Source organism: Mangifera indica, unplaced genomic scaffold (genome assembly GCF_011075055.1).
Source record: "Mangifera indica cultivar Alphonso unplaced genomic scaffold, CATAS_Mindica_2.1 Un_0016, whole genome shotgun sequence".
NCBI lineage: Eukaryota > Viridiplantae > Streptophyta > Magnoliopsida > Sapindales > Anacardiaceae > Mangifera > Mangifera indica.
In genome coordinates this window covers 419,637-435,970 of record NW_025401108.1, presented here as the reverse complement: position 1 = coordinate 435,970, position 16,334 = coordinate 419,637, and the positions used below count along the sequence as shown (strand labels likewise).

Below are 16,334 nucleotides of genomic sequence, written 5' to 3'. Positions count from 1 at the left end.
AATTATCATATTTTATTATTTTTTTCTAATTTTTTGAAAATATATTCAATATTCTATTAATATTTTATTCAATTTTTTAAAAACCGGTTCGATTCAATTAACCGGTTTTGAAAATTAGACAAACCAATAACCGAACCGAAAATTCGGTTTATATATATTTTGAACCGGTCTCTGAACCAATTTTTTGAATAACCTATTTTTTTTTCGGTTTAAAAATCAGTTCGATTCGGTTACCGGATAATTTTGAACACTCCTACATATTTAAAAAAATAAAATAGTAATAAAATAATTGACACATCATTTTTTTGAAAAATATCCAAACATTTCTATAATTTTAAAAATTTTCATATATACCTGTATTACATCATCATTTTCTCTAAAAATATATATCGTCTTGTATTAATAATACATGTCATATTATAAAATATATATCATATTATATTATATATTTATTGTATCGTATCATATCATAAGATCTATATAATGTATTATAGAATACAATTAACTATGTGTATAAATGCATTAGACTTAACAATATCACTATGATAAAAATTTCAATATATTTGGATCATGTCAATTTTCATTTTTCAACCTAACAAAACAACGAAACATGTCCACAAATGAGTTTTTATTAAACTTTCGATAGTCGTCTTATATTTATAAGTAATAAGTTTGTTTGATAAAAGTTATTTAAGGGAAATTATTAATTAAAATATTTTAATTTAGAAAAAAATTTAAAACTATAATCTGAAATTACCAAAAACATAAAATCAGTTTGTATTGAAATAATTTTGAAATGGTAAAATAGCCCAAAAAGAAGTGCAATGCAGGTAAACTCCTTTCAACCAAACATGCTCTAAATCTTTTATGCAATTTCTATCTGTTTTGCAGTTTTATTTATAAAAAATGTAACAAAAAATAAATTTTATAAAAAAAAAAAGGCAATTTCTTGCAAAAACTTGGATAATAAGGTCATAACACTATTTCCCACATAAAATTTGCTAAAATAACAAATTCTCACCCTTTAAATTTCAAAATACAGATTTTTATTCGCCAACTAATTTCATTAGTAAATTTTATTAAGTAAAAAGGTAAGAAAACATTTTGTATAAATTTTTTTATTTTATCTTGTTCTTTCTATTTTATTTTTATTTTCCCTTTTTTATATGTCCTATTTTCAAAAGTTTGGGAATATACTGTATTTTCTGATAATTTTAGGGGCGTTAATAAAACTTTTAAGGGGTTTTGAAAATTTGAAAAAAAAAGTTTGAGAGAATTTTTATAAATTTTAAAAATTTAATATGTCACTTGGTAGTTTTAAAAGTGATAGCTATATACCCTTACCAAATTGATCAAGACATAAAATTTTAAAATTAATTATAGTTTTGATAATTTTTGAAAGTGTAAGTAATAAATTATTTAAACTAGCAATAATATTAAACATTAATTTTAATATAAGACAAAACATTTATTTTTAGGAAAATCAAATATATTCACTAAGGGAAGTGAATGGGAGAAAATTTTGACTTTTTGAAACAAAATAGACGTGAACGTCATTTCATCAAACGTTGGGTGGAATATTGTGATTCAGCCTAATATTAATAATAATAGAGAAATTATACTAGCAAAATTGATTTCCACACGCTTTAAAACGCGTCTTTTAGTTATAATGTTGTTGTCGCCCTCTTTTTTCCTTCCATTTCGTGGTTCTGACGACCACAAGAAGAAGCACAAACTCTCTCTCTCTCTCTCTTCAAATCTCTACTTAGTTTTCACTTGAACTCCTTCTCTTTTGTCTTTCTATCTCTGAACCAAAAATGGCTGACAGAGTTTATCCATCTGGAAAACAAAACGCAAACGGCGCAAACCCCGCTTTTCCCGCTACAAAGTCTCAACTATACGGCGCCACCCGTCCCGCCTACCGCCCCACGCCTCGCCGCCACAGTTACCGCCGCTCCTGTTGCTGTTCCTGTTGTCTCTGGTCAACTCTCACCATCGTCCTACTCGTCTTCCTCGTCGCCATCGCTGGCGCTATCGTTTACTTTCTTTACCGCCCTCACCGCCCTTCTTTCACAGTCTCCTCCCTTAAAATCACAACCCTAAACCTTACTTCGTCGTCGACTCTTGTCACCAACATAAACCTCAACATAACGGCGAGGAACCCGAACAAGGAACTCGTTTATTACTATAATCCCACCAGTGTCTCGCTCCTCACGGACGACGGCAACGACATCCCCATTGGCAACGGTTCGTTTCCTGCCTTCGATCATGGCACCAAGAACACGACGCTGCTGAAAACGAGCATAAAGGGGAACGGTCAATCACTCGACGACTTCTCCGCCAGTAAGTTAAGCAGTGATTTAAAGAGTAAGAGTGGTTTGCCATTGAAGATACAGTTGGATACGAAGGTGAAGGTGAAGATGGGAGCCATCAAGTCACCCAAAGTTTGGATTAGGGTTTCGTGCAACGGCATCAAAGCGACGGTCCCGACGGGGAAGACGGCGACCGCGGCGTCGACTTCGAATGTCAATTGTAAGGTTGACTGGAGAATCAAGATCTGGAAATGGACGTTCTGAGAAAAAGAGTCAAAATTCCAAAATTTTAAAAATTCTCAAGGTGTGATGTTCAATAATTTTTTTAATTTTATATATTTGGGATTAATTTGATAATTCTTTATCAATATATATATATTTTTTATTTTATTTTTGCGGGGTGATTTTATTTTATTTTATTTTTTTGTAAAAGGAAGAAATTAGGGTTGGTGGTTGTTAAAACAGATAAAGAATTTTTAATAATTTTACTTTATTGTTGAATTATCAAGTGATTATTCTTTTAATTGCATTATTAATTTGCTTTTCAATGAGATTATGACCTAATTATAAATAAATTAAATTAATGGTGAATGATTATTTTGTTATTATCAATATATAATTAATCCAAAAATGATGCCATTGAAACTAGAAAAGAAGCAATTTTGAATATCATTGTGTTTAAATTATATGATGTAATTTAGAATTTGTCTATATACAAAGATAAATTATTTTAATTAATCGTATTTAAATTTAATATAAAATAATATTTAATTATATTATAATATATTATTATTTATTTTTAAAAAATTATTATTTATATCAATTTTCATAGATTTTCTCAAATATTATGTGTATAATAAAATTATGGGTATATATTTTTTATAAGTATATTATATATATTTATTTTTGAGCATATAAATATATACATATATAATGTGTAATAATATGATTAAATATTATTTTATCTTTAATTTAAAATCATCTAATTATTTGATGATATATAGGGTTAGATTCGAATCGAGTTAAGTTTAAGCTCGGTTCGATTTATATATAGTCGAGCTCGAGCTCGTGAAAGTTAAGCTTAAACTCGGTTCGATTCATTTTTTGTTATTAAAATGACATTGTTTTAATGTATATTGATCAAAACGACATCATTTTGTATCAAAATTTTTAATTGAAAAATTTGATCAGTAGCTCAAACTCGACTGAGCTCGTACAAGGCTGGCTAGTTTTGGGCTCGTTCGAACTAAGCTCGAGCTCAAGCTCGAACGGGTTTGGTTTGAGTGCAGCCCTAATGATATATATCAAATGTGTATTTATTTATGTACTCAAAATATGTATATATAGTTTTATTAATTTTTTATATGAGTAATATTATGTGTATTTATTTTGAGTAATATTTACGTACATTATTACGTGATTAAGTGTTATTTTATTATTAATTCAAAATTATTTAATCATATAATGATATATATAAATGTATTTATTTATATATTTAAAATAAATATATATAATTTTATTATTTTTATATGTAATTTAGATATACATATAATATATATTATTACATAATTAAATAATTTTAAATTAAAAAATAAAATAATATTTAATTATTTAATAATATATTATTTATATATCTAAATTATATATAAAAAATCTGTTACCCATTGCGTATAAACATGGACTTTTTCATTTGAAAAAGCAAATATGCAAAGGGGAGGAATAGATGAAAACAAGAACATATTCTGGGTGATTTATGTTGATTTATACATTTAAAATTTAATTTTAAATGTAAAACTAAAAATATGTTCAATTAATTAGCTGGAATTTTTATACATTAATTGTTGAAAATTAATTTGGAAAAATGCATTTACTATAATATAATTCACCAGCTGGCTATTAATCATAAATTCAAAGATGGGAAAATTCTGTGTGTCGCCCATTTTTTTTGAGTCAAATGCTTATAGTGGCTGTCATGTCATTCCCAGTTGTTCCGTTATATATATATTAATTAAGACTTACTGCTAAACTACTACTAATTAATTATAATCTTAGTAAAAATTTGAATTATTTATATTTTTATTTAATTTTTGTTTTAAATAAATTATTCTTAATTTAAAATTTTTATTATATTTTTAATTAATTACCATAATCTTATAACTATATAAAACAAAAACTTAATTTTTTTGCCATTCAAATTTTTATGTGTCGGTGGGAAATAATTTTGTGGTGGTTGACTTGCGTGTACAAATGTGGGTGTGTTTGGAAGGTAAAAATTAGGGCCCTCGGAATTCAGAAAGTGCTTTTTCTTGCGGAAGTGCTTCCTCTATAAGTTGGAAAATTAATCAAGGAGAAAGGAAAGGGGTTGGTCTTTCAAAAATTTTGAAGGCATGTGTGAAGGAAGCATGTATTGAGGAGTGATTGACGCATGCACATGAAGGCAGCCATGGCTCCATAGCCTTATATCTTCAATAATAATTTTTGACATGTGAATTTTTAGTGAAGAATTATTTTTTTTTTCCATTTTTTATTATCAATTTTGTTTTTTATTATGTGGGTCAACCTATTTCTAATATTAAATATTAAAGGTATCTTCTATATTCAACAAATTTAAAAAAAAAAAAGCCAATCCCAAAAAAAAAAAAAGGGTTAATAAGAATAATCCCTTTATGTCATATTTGATTTAAGTAATTTTTTATTTAAAAAATTATATATTACTTATAAATTATTATTATTGTATTTAATAAAATTGATAAATATAAGTATTGATTTAATTAGTGTATTTGATTAACCCTAATAAAAAGAATAAATATTATTTTGTTTAAATGTTTTTAAAAATTATTAAGTATTAATTAATATTGTGTTTAAATAAATAAACATACTTTATGTTAAATTATTTGTTTTGTGTTTTTGTTAAATATCATTCATGATAGTAATTTATTATAATTTTCTTCATGTTGTCAAAGTATAAAATTAATTAATTAAATTATCAATATATTTTTTAAATTATTATTTTAATTAAAAATAAAAGTCTTTTTATTGTAAAAATTTAATTAGTAAATATACTAATTTTTTAATATCTAATATAGAGATGATAAACAAATTACACCTATACATTTTTCATTACATGACAAACAAAAAAAATAATCAATAACACCCCGAACTAAACATTATGGATAGGAAATAACAAAAATATCCTTCGGTTGGGTACTACAATAAACAAAGGCCAAACGACTATTTCCCACCCAAGGTTTGATATTTTCTCAAATGTTCCCCCTTTAACTATGGAAACATCAAACACCCACCCATGACCGGTTAGATTTAACAAAACCCTAACGCCTGAAAATTTTATCTCTTTTTGCCCCCCTGAACTTTAAAAACTAAAATTTTCCCTCAGCCTAAGTTTTAAAAAATGGCAGTTTCACCCTAGGGTTTGGTTTTGAAATCTCCGACGACCATTTCGGCTCCATTGCCGACGACCTGTCCCTCTCGAAGCAGCCTCTCCTTCCGGTGAATGCTTTCCTCTCATTTGGAGGCTCGATCAGCTTCGTCTTCGCCTTGGGAGACGAAGAACCTCGTCGGGGAAGACGAAGTCTTCGTCTTCCCAGACGAAGACGTCTTCGTCTTTGTCGTCTTCCCCGACGAGGTTCTTTGTCTCCCAAAGCGAAGACAAAGCCGATCGAGCCTCCAAATGGGAGGAAAACATTCGCCGGAAGAAAAGGCTGCTTCGGAAGGGAGAGACCATCGGCAATGGAGCCGGAACGGTCGCTGGAGATTTCAAAACCAAACCCTAGAGTGAAACTGCTATTTTTTAAAACTTAGGCTGAGAGAAAATTTTAGTTTTTAAAGTTTAGGGGGGCAAAATTAGATTCTATTTTAGTTTATTTTTAATATTATAGCAAAAATGACGATTTTACCCTTACCACTGTTAGAGTTTTGTTAAATCTAATCGGCCATGGGTGGGTGTTTGGTATTTCTATAGTTAAATGGTGGAAACTTGATAAAACATCAAACCTTGGGTGAGAAATAGTTGTTTGGCCATAAACAAAAGAGGGACAATTAAATAAATATTTATTCACCTATCACGTTACAAACTCTAACAACCAATCAATAGTAGAGGATTTTTGTTGGTTTATAAATTTTAAGGGAATTTTTGTAATTTGGTAAATCCGTCGAGGGGTTAAGATCAAAACCCCCAAAGAAAAATCAATCTAATTTGATGTTAACATAACAAAGAAAAGAGAAAATAAAACAAAATTTTTCTTTTAATTGAATATATAATTTAATCCTATCTCAATATTATTGAATAAGAGAATCCTATATCAATAATATTAGGTATATAATTTTATACACAAATAATGATATATCATCATGTGATTGAGTATTATTTTATCATTAATTTTTAACTATCCAATCACATGATAACACGTCATTATTGTGTATAAAGTTATATATAAAAGTTATACACATAATATTACTCATCTATAATAGATGGATTGGGATCATATTGAAAAAATAAACAATAAAACTAAGTGTATAATTTTTGTGTACGAACAACATGTATCACTATATAATTTAGTTTTGTTTTATTTTTAATTTTTAATTATTTAATTACATGATGATACGTTATTATTTATATATAAAATTATACATAAAAATTATACATATAATACGACTCAAAAGTAAATAAAGTTTAGAATGAGATATGAATATGATACCCTACTAATATTCTAATTGACAAAATCCATTATGTAAAGATAGACATAGTGGATGGCCAATTCAACACAAAAATGTGCTAAGTGGAGTGGTGGGGTGCTGAGGTTGACAAGGAATTATTGAAGAATAAGATAACACTAATAAATCCATAATGTCTCGTAAACAAAGTCGAAGTACAAGTTCATATTGTTAATTATGTAAAATTTCTTTGGTAAAAAATGTCTTATCATTACCATAGATTAATGAATTTGCGTTGACAGAGGACTTAAATCCCATGGAAAATTTAGTCACAAAATAAAGGATTGGCCAAATGAGTTTTTCCCACCCAAGGTTTGGTTAATTCTTAAACTCTCACCTATTAAGTTTCAAAAACTCAAATACTCATTCGTCATCTAATTTATGTTAAAATTTTTTGTTATGAGTAAGAGTAAAACCGTTATTTTACCAATAATATTAAAAAAATATAATTTTATCTCATTTTTCTTCTTATATTTTGAAAATTAATAATTTCATCTTAATATCAACTTTTTCAGTTTTGAAAAAGGCTAAAAGACATATTCTCACTTGACTAGATTGTCATTGTCATTGTCCAGATGAAACTGACTTGGTCTATACTAGGAATGGCAATTTAGACCCGATTTTAGGGGCTCCGACCCTTTCCGACCTTAACGGAGAGGGAATTCCCTGATAAAAACGGGGAAAGGGGCGGGGATGGGGACGAAAAAAATCCCCGTAATCGGGACGGGTCGGGGATGGGGATACATGTGTCCCCGCCCCGCCCCTCCCCACCCCACCCCACCCCACCCCACCACTTAAACCTAATATATTAATATAATAATTTCTAAACTATTAAGTTTTAGAAATTTTTACATTATGATTTATTAAAACTATAACTTTAATTTTACTAATTTTTGAATTATCAATTATTAGCTTTTACTAATTTCTAAACTATTAATCTAATATATTAAAAAAACCCCAAAATCTCATTATCATAAAATGCAAATGCACCAAATTAATTTTATTTCAATTTCAAAACTTAGTTAGTCAATCCACCAGGTTTTACACACAAAAAATAATAAATTATAAACTTGATAAAATCAATTAAAGTGAATGAAAAGTGTTAAATTTAATGTTATTATAAAATTACCCTAAATCACATACATGAAGAGTTACTAATGAAGAGATAGATTATTGCATATTATTAGATTTTATGAAAACTTTATATTTGAACTAAAATAACAAAGAATATTTTGTAACTCTTGTAGCAAGTGATATTTTGGAAAAAATATGATTTATTTTATTTATTGAAATATATAAAAGAATTAAAATTTATATTTATGGGTATGGGGAGGGGATTTTTCCCCGCGACGACAGGGAGGGGATGAGGAGGGGATTTTCCTTCGCGGGGAGGGGACGGAGATTATTTTTTATCCCCGCAACGGGGACAGAGATTGATATCCCCTACAGGGATGGGGATTGATATCCCCTCCCCACCCCTCCCCATTGTCATCCCTAGTCTAGACAACGAAGATATAAATAAAGAGTTTCAACTCTTCATCAAGATTTTCATCATCTAAACTAAGTAGACTTCTTCTGGATGATAACAATAATGATCTAGTCAAGAAGTCATCCTCCTCTAGATGTTGTTGGTCGAAGGGAAAGCGTGGAGGGAAAGACATCACAAGGAAGGAGAGAGATCAACCATTGTTAGCCGAAAATTTGTTGACAAAATTTGAAACCCTAGGTAGGGGGGAGTGCCACTTTTCAAAACTTAATTTTAGAAAGAAATTATTAGTTTTTTAAATATTATTATTAAATGACGATTTTATCCTAAACTTTAACTGAAAATTTTAATAGATTTTAGCTCATGGATGAATATTTAGATTTTTGAAAGTTAAAAGGTGACAATTTGGGATTTCACTATACTTTGGGTGGGAATAAGTCTTGGCATTTGAAAAATGACTTTTTCACAATCCCAGAGTTTTTTTCTTCCCTTTCCGGTTGCCATCTTCGGCAACGACATCACTCAAAAATGTGGAAACAATAGTGGTGGGTGCTAAGGTTGATAGGATTTATATGCCCATGTGTTTAAGTCGTGTTGGAAAATTTGGTCACAAAATAAAGTTTTTGCCATGAATCAATTAACCAATTGATTATATAACAAACTTTGATAAACTATTAATGTAAATATGTTTTCAAAATATATCGAATAGTAAATAAAACAAGAAATTTAAAACTTGCCCACATGAAATTGAGAGTATTTTTTCTAATTCACCATTCATGAATTGGAGGAGGTGGCAACAAACATCATGCCCCATAATGACACAAAAATAAGAAAAGAAAGAAGGAAAGAAACTAAGCAAGGAATCACTTCCTGTAGAAGTTAATTGAATGCCCCCAAAAATTCAGATTCACCAAACACACATATCATATTCTATTGACAAGTTTTCTCATTCGGGTGTAACATTAAATGGCATCAAACCATGACAAAGGCTGAAAACTAAACCAAAAAAAAAAAAAATTTATAAACCAATACAAAGGACAAATTTTAGGCTTTTTCAATATGGGTTTGAAATGAATCATTTCATTGTTTCTAATTTTATTTGAATTTAAGAACATTTATAAAGATAAAATAATATCTTTTATAATTTTTTGTTATACACTGATAGCATAAAATTATACATAAAACATACAAATAGATATATAAATAATATATTATTATATGATCGAATAATTTTAAATTAAAAATAAAATAATATTACTATAATTAATTATGTACCCGTTCTAAAAAATAATATATAGAAAGAATTTGGAAAATTTTCAGTTTTGGAGACCAGCATCAAACCCGGTCCAAAGACTTGGACATTAAAGAGGCTCGTTGGGCCTAATTGGCCCAATATTTGTTATGATCCACAAGTGTAAAACCTCCCGGCTAAGCCTAAAACCCTACATTAATATTCCAGAGAACCAACTTCACTAGTCTCTAATCGAAAGGTTTGATTTCCTTGTAACCGCGTAAAGTTTCGCATTTTCAGGTCAAACCGAGCAAAGCCCTTCGTTTCTTCTCTCGGAAGACCCGCTCATCTCTCCTTATCTCTACAATTTTTAAGTGCATAATATACCAATTATGTATAGGGCAGCTACAAAGCTAGCTTCTTCAATCGGGTATGTTTGTATATGTGTGTATATATATTATATGGAATTTAATTGTTACTCCCAGCTATGTAATACATACATTCTGATGGTTCTTTTCGTTCTTTTTGTTTATATCTTATTTACAGTTCATCTGCATCAAAGAAACTGGTAAGACCTTATGAGCTTTGTCTGTATTGCATTCCTGGGAAAATATGAGAAACTTAAAGGAAAAGTAAGATTTTAATCTTAATTTCAATAATGATATGGGCTTTTAGTTTAATGAGGAGAATTGTGTGAACTTGTTAAGGCCAAAGTAGTTGCATCCGGCTCTGTTTAATCAAAGTCAACATTCAAGTTAATGTCATCTCATTTTGGATTTTGAATAATGACTTAAAAGTTATTTACTGTTCATTGTTTATTGAATTGGTGCAAAGAAAACTTTTCAATTTTTATGTTTTCTTTTGTTTTTGAAAAGATTGCTCTGATCTGTCTGAAGTAGTTTCGACTTTCTTTCCTATCTCTGTTAATGTTTCAAATGGAAAAACAGGTGTACAGTAGGGTTATATCCAGTAGGAACTATGTGGCTAAGGACGTAAATTATGGGGTTGGGGCCCGCACAGCAATGTTGCAAGGTGTATCTGAGGTTGCAGAGGCTGTGAAAGTTACAATGGGACCTAAGGTAACGTTTCTTTCTTATGTTTCCTGAAAAATCATACTACGATTAGGATAATATAGTTTTGATCCCTTATAATAAGATAAATAGAGGCTTAATATAGATTGAGAAAATTTCTTGTGTTCTTCTTAGTGTTCTCCATTCCTGGTTCATTGATTCAGGGTCGCAATGTGATTATTGAAAAAAGTAGAGGAGATCCCAAGGTTACAAAGGATGGAGTCACTGTGGCAAAGAGCATTAAATTCAAGGACAGAGCCAAAAATATTGGTGCAGATCTTGTAAAGCAGGTTGCCAGTGCAACTAATACAGCTGCTGGAGATGGTAATATCTTCTTATTGTTTCTTGATTTTATTGTGGTTACCTACTGTGATTTTTCATTGACTCATATGATTCTGTTGATGAGTTGGATTGAGACTTTTTTGGCTGGCAGGTGGGAAAAGTGATAGGAATCTAGAACACAATTAACTGAGTCACTATAGGACAGTTCTTTCTATTACTACAGAAATGGGGATCTTGTAAGGTTCTTATCACAGAGGAAATTATAAAACAGAAAACACACTCTTCTAGTAGTTTGAGGAGCTAGGTCACCTCCCAATAACACTCTGAAATCCAATACCTCTAGTTGATACCCATATTCCCTTTTTATTGACACTAAGATAGTTGACTCTAAATTGATTAAGTAGGAAATCATGGACTTCCTGATTGCTTGGAGATTGGAATTAGTCTCTGATTGAGACTTTTAATTAGGAAATTTCCCTCCTATTCTTAGCTCTTTGGTAAACTTGCCTTGTTGGGGCCTAACAAAAAGCCGAGCAACTTAAGAAAAAAATATCACAAAACCTCAAGAAATCCTCAACGTTAAGTTGCTTGGGTTTTGCTTTCTTTTTTAAATAGAGTCTTGAGTAATGTCCTGACTTTGACCTTCTTGTAGTGTAGATGCATGAGTATCTTTGAATGGAAGTTATATCTCTTTTTCTGATGACACTCTAATAGATTCTTTGCATGCATGACTTAAAGAAAACCAGTATTTTATAGCTAGGCACAAACTTTTCATGTTGAAATCACAAACTTGAGTGTTGTTTTATGATGTCCAGTTTAGTGGTTATAGGATGATACTGTGAAAGCCATGGTGTCAGTATGAACTAGCAGCCTTCAGAAGCGAACAATCTTTTTCAATATGGTTTCCTTCACATCATTTAATTTGTTCTTGTCACTGGAGATTTGCTACTTATCTCCTTTGCAGGTACAACTTGTGCAACTGTCTTGACTCAGGCGATATTAACAGAAGGCTGCAAATCTGTAGCTGCTGGTGTAAATGTCATGGATTTACGCAGTGGTATTAACATGGCAGTTGATGCAGTTATATCTGACTTAAAAGAAAAAGCACAAATGATTAGTACCTCAGAAGAGATTACACAGGTAATGAAATTTATTTAAAATACTACGTATAAGTTGTGTATGGCTAGAAGCATTGAGCTAAGATATAACTTTTAGAATTCTTACCTAGTCTAGAGTAGGAGACATTGATGATGTTTTAGTGTTCCAAAATCCCCAACATCCTCTTGTGAATATGGTAAAAGGTCCTGGCTATGAAAATGATTTCTTGTGCTTCATTTAGAGAGTTATAGCATGATGAAGTGAATATAGGAGAAAATGAGATTTTTTAGAGATTATGCTAAAGATGTTATCTATCATAATAAATTGAAAAATGTAGCCTTTATGAATAATTATCAGTAATGCTTCTAGGTTCCAAAGTCATTTTTAATTAAAATTGCTTATCAAATTTGCTTCTACTCTATGAATCCTGAATCCCAATTATTCTCACTTTTGTCTGTCAGTAGCAATTCAAATATATTGGTATATTATGAATAGGTTGCCACTATCTCTGCAAATGGTGAACGTGAGATTGGAGAATTAATAGCAAGAGCAATGGAAAAAGTTGGAAAGGATGGAGTGATTACTGTTGCTGTAAGAACACTTATGCATTTAACTATATTATGCCAATTAACTTTTACAAATAGGTCAAGCTTATGCACTATGCAAATTTCATAGGATGGGAATACTTTGGATAATGAATTGGATGTGGTGGAAGGAATGAAGCTTGGAAGAGGCTATATATCTCCATATTTTATTACTGATCAAAAGACACAGAAATGTGTAAGTTCAGAACAATTCCATTCTAAATGATGATTTTTACTTTTAATGGTGAATTTCTCACTGTATTGTGGTGAAATGATAATTCTTGTTAATTTGTTCCTTTTCTTTTCAAGTTTATAAGATTGCTATTCACTTATACCATTGATTGTTTGGGGTTTCACTAGATATAACTACTATGTGGAAAATTTTATTTAACATAATAAAATGATCCTTTTCATAAAAGTTAAAAAATGCTGAAATGTATAATACTGTTATTCAAATGTTGCAGGAACTAGAAAATCCCTACATTCTTGTTTGTGAGAAGAAGATATCAGACATGAACTCACTTGTGAGAATATTGGAGCTGGCTCTAAATGTAATTAACTTTTTCACATATCTTTTAACTCTCTTTTTTTTATGAGCAATGTTAGGTAAATTATTAAGATATTCATGGAAGAATTCTCATTCCTTTCTTCTTTTGCTGTTTGATTATATACAGAAAAAAAGAGAATTCCTTGTTGTGGCGGAGGATGTAGAAAGTGAAGCACTGGCCATGCTCATTCTCAACAAGCATCATGCTGGAGTTAAGGTGATTGATTGGCTTTCCTTTGAAGTTACTTATATAGGCATACAGCATTAGATGGTGCAAAATGTTACTGTTTGAAGATTTCAACAGATTAAATTGCTCTCGTGATAAATACGTACTTGTATATATCCACACTTATAGCCACAACCAGATGATCTTATTTTGTATTTGAAGAATATATTTGCCATCCCCCATTGCAACACTGTCAATTATTGATAAAGAGCAGATGTGAATACTAAAAGACAAAAGCAATCTCTTCCTATTGTTGGTGAATGCCAATTGAATAACATTTACTATTGTACTGATAATTTTATGATTTTAGGTCTGTGCTATCAAAGCTCCTGGCTTTGGGGAGAACAGACGAGCAAATCTAGATGATCTTGCTGTTCTTACTGGTGGAGAGGTGACAGAGCTTTCCAGGTTTAAATTTGTGTTTCCCCCATATAGTAATGCTTGTGATGGCATGATTAACTATTTAATATTTAGGTTATCTCTGAAGATCGTGGTCTAACTCTTGATAAAGTCAAAGTAGAGATGTTTGGCACCGCAAAAAAGGTTTGTATATAGGCTTATGTGTGCTACAAGTTCTTTTTGTAGTACAGCTGACACAGTTCGTACCAGGTCACTGTCTCTGTTGATGACACTGTTATTCTACATGGTGGTGGGGATAAGAATTTGATCGAAGAGAGATGCAAGCAGGTATGCTGGTGGTTGATTATGCTCTCTTTGTTGATTTTTCTTTAATAATTCTTCTTCAATCAAATTAATAGAATTTGTATTCTTCAATCTATTAGGAAATTTAGATTGTGTGAGAGAAGCAAATGCTTTTGTGAAAGTGACTTTTGCTTTATAATATTTTACAGCTGAGGACGGCCATGGAGAAGAGTGATGCTATGTTTGACAGGGAAAAAGCACAAGAACGACTTTCCAAGCTATCTGGTGGTGTTGCTGTTTTTAAGGTTAAATATTCATCTTACCAAATTCCTCCTCTGATATGTGCATCTTACAACCTCCTATGTAAGTATTCATTTTCTTGCAGGTTGGAGGGGCGAGTGAAGCAGAAGTTGGAGAGAGAAAAGATAGGGTTACAGATGCTTTAAATGCTACAAAAGCAGCTGTGGAAGAGGGTATTGTACCTGGTAAGTTGACTAATGTTTTGTGAATACCTATGCATGGCATTATTATTAATAGGCTTTAATATGTGTATATTTTCTTCTTTAACCTGATAACATAACCCTTTTTAGGTGGTGGTGTTGCTCTCTTGTATGCAAGCAAGTCTCTGGAGAATGTTCAAACTCAAAATGAAGACCAGAAAAGAGGTGTCCAGATAATTCAGAATGCTCTTAAGGTCTAGTTTGTTTGGATCTATTTTTTCTCAAAATTTTCATAGTTTTGATGCAAATCCATATTTCCTGACAGTATATGTTGGTGTATTGTAGGCTCCTACTTACACCATAGCTTCAAATGCTGGATTTGATGGTTCAGTTGTTGTTGGAAAATTATTGGACCAAGATGATCTTAATGTGGGTTTTGATGCTGCCAAAGGTGTGTTCCTTGTGATTGTATGGACAATAAAACTATGTATTCCTACTTTTGGTACATAATTTATGTACACAGATGACGTGTTATCATGCAATTAAGGGCTGTTTTATCATATGATGACACATGATTTAAAATCACTAAATTATATGATGACACATTGTCTGTATACATGAATTTTATACCAAAAGTAGATACGCATAGCATTGCTCCTGTATGAAATACAATATGACATGCATTTTTCCATAATTGTAATTGTGGTTTTTCTTCAACTCCTTGTGAGTTTACAATGAGACTTTCTTTGTTTTGTAGTCTCTCTCAGCAAAACATTAATAATTTCCTCATTACCCTATTGCTTTCATGCCATGATTGCTTGAGCTCTGTAATGACTGTACTCAACAGGTTCATATGTTGACATGGTGAAAGCCGGAATCATTGATCCCCTTAAAGTCATTAGAACAGCCTTAGTCGATGCTGCAAGGTTATAATTAAAATCCTTTAATGTCACAAAGTTGTGCATTGAACAAGACTAGTATTTTAAGCCAGACTCTTGTGCTTTCCAATTGCAGTGTGTCGATGCTGTTGACGACAACCGAAGCAACAGTCATGGAGAATCCTGATGACAAAAATAAGCTTCCAAGTCGTATGCCAGCAATGGATGACATGGGCTATTGATTACAAGTTTCAGAAGCGTTAAACATAACATCTACTGTAACATTACTGAGGCATTAAAATACTCACCTGGATTCTTGATTACACAGCCTTGAATTGCATGCAGGAGGTTGAATTTTGACAGGTAAAGGGGAGAGAATTAAGTTGCAAGTACAATTTGGGATACTTGTAAAGAAATCTTTATTTAGAGTGCACAGTCTCAGATCAAGATTGAGAGAGCCAAGATTCATTGAAAAATACCTCAGATCTTTATATTTTATGGAATTAGAAATTCCAGATGTTTTTATACAAAGAAAAATAAAAACTAACTGCCAGCTAACATGACTACTAGACTTAACTATCATCGTCGATCTTTAACTAACTCACCGATTTGCTGCCGTCTGATCTTCAGCCACAACCCACGCGTTCTTCTATTTTTGTTTTCAGATGAGAAATGCAAGTGACCTGTTGACTTCTGCCTTTCAATCTCAATGGACGCCAAGACAAGTGCAAAATATCAACCACAGTAAAACGGTGCGTTTTATATTATATCAAAACGCAGTGCTCTGCATTATCTTAGCATCCTCCC

General features: G+C 31.0%; 2 protein-coding genes across 3 annotated transcripts; both read left to right on the top strand.

The window, feature by feature from the left end:
* Positions 1–1,682: 1,682 nt before the first annotated feature.
* On the top strand, positions 1,683–2,820 carry LOC123205803 (NDR1/HIN1-like protein 6). Its single transcript, XM_044622846.1, has one exon. It carries the CDS (start codon positions 1,818–1,820, stop codon positions 2,574–2,576), a length of 759 nt encoding a protein of 252 aa, XP_044478781.1. The 5' UTR covers positions 1,683–1,817; the 3' UTR covers positions 2,577–2,820.
* A 7,169-nt stretch (positions 2,821–9,989) lies between these two features.
* On the top strand, positions 9,990–16,064 carry LOC123205792 (chaperonin CPN60-like 2, mitochondrial). Of its 2 annotated transcripts, XM_044622833.1 has the most exons (18): positions 9,990–10,190; positions 10,307–10,328; positions 10,708–10,839; positions 10,995–11,154; positions 12,077–12,252; positions 12,706–12,801; positions 12,886–12,990; positions 13,259–13,345; positions 13,469–13,558; positions 13,878–13,958; positions 14,042–14,110; positions 14,177–14,254; positions 14,419–14,514; positions 14,595–14,694; positions 14,800–14,903; positions 14,995–15,100; positions 15,497–15,575; positions 15,664–16,064. In XM_044622833.1, exons 1-18 carry the CDS (start codon positions 10,153–10,155, stop codon positions 15,767–15,769), a joined length of 1,725 nt encoding a protein of 574 aa, XP_044478768.1. In that variant the 5' UTR covers positions 9,990–10,152; the 3' UTR covers positions 15,770–16,064. The 2 variants fall into 2 exon arrangements, with proteins under 2 accessions (XP_044478768.1, XP_044478769.1); XM_044622834.1 differs by lacking the exon at positions 9,990–10,190 and having other exon boundaries at positions 10,307–10,392.
* Positions 16,065–16,334: the final 270 nt, after the last annotated feature.

Excerpts from the sequence above, each read along its gene's own strand:
- LOC123205803 (XM_044622846.1), top strand. The coding sequence starts at position 1,818 with ATGGCTGACAGAGTTTATCCATCTGGAAAACAAAACGCAAACGGCGCA.
- LOC123205792 (XM_044622833.1), top strand. The coding sequence starts at position 10,153 with ATGTATAGGGCAGCTACAAAGCTAGCTTCTTCAATCGG. Across the intron at positions 13,959-14,041 it reads CTGTTCTTACTGGTGGAGAG|GTTATCTCTGAAGATCGTGG; the intron begins GTGACAGAGCTT and ends TTTAATATTTAG. Across the intron at positions 14,255-14,418 it reads TCGAAGAGAGATGCAAGCAG|CTGAGGACGGCCATGGAGAA; the intron begins GTATGCTGGTGG and ends AATATTTTACAG.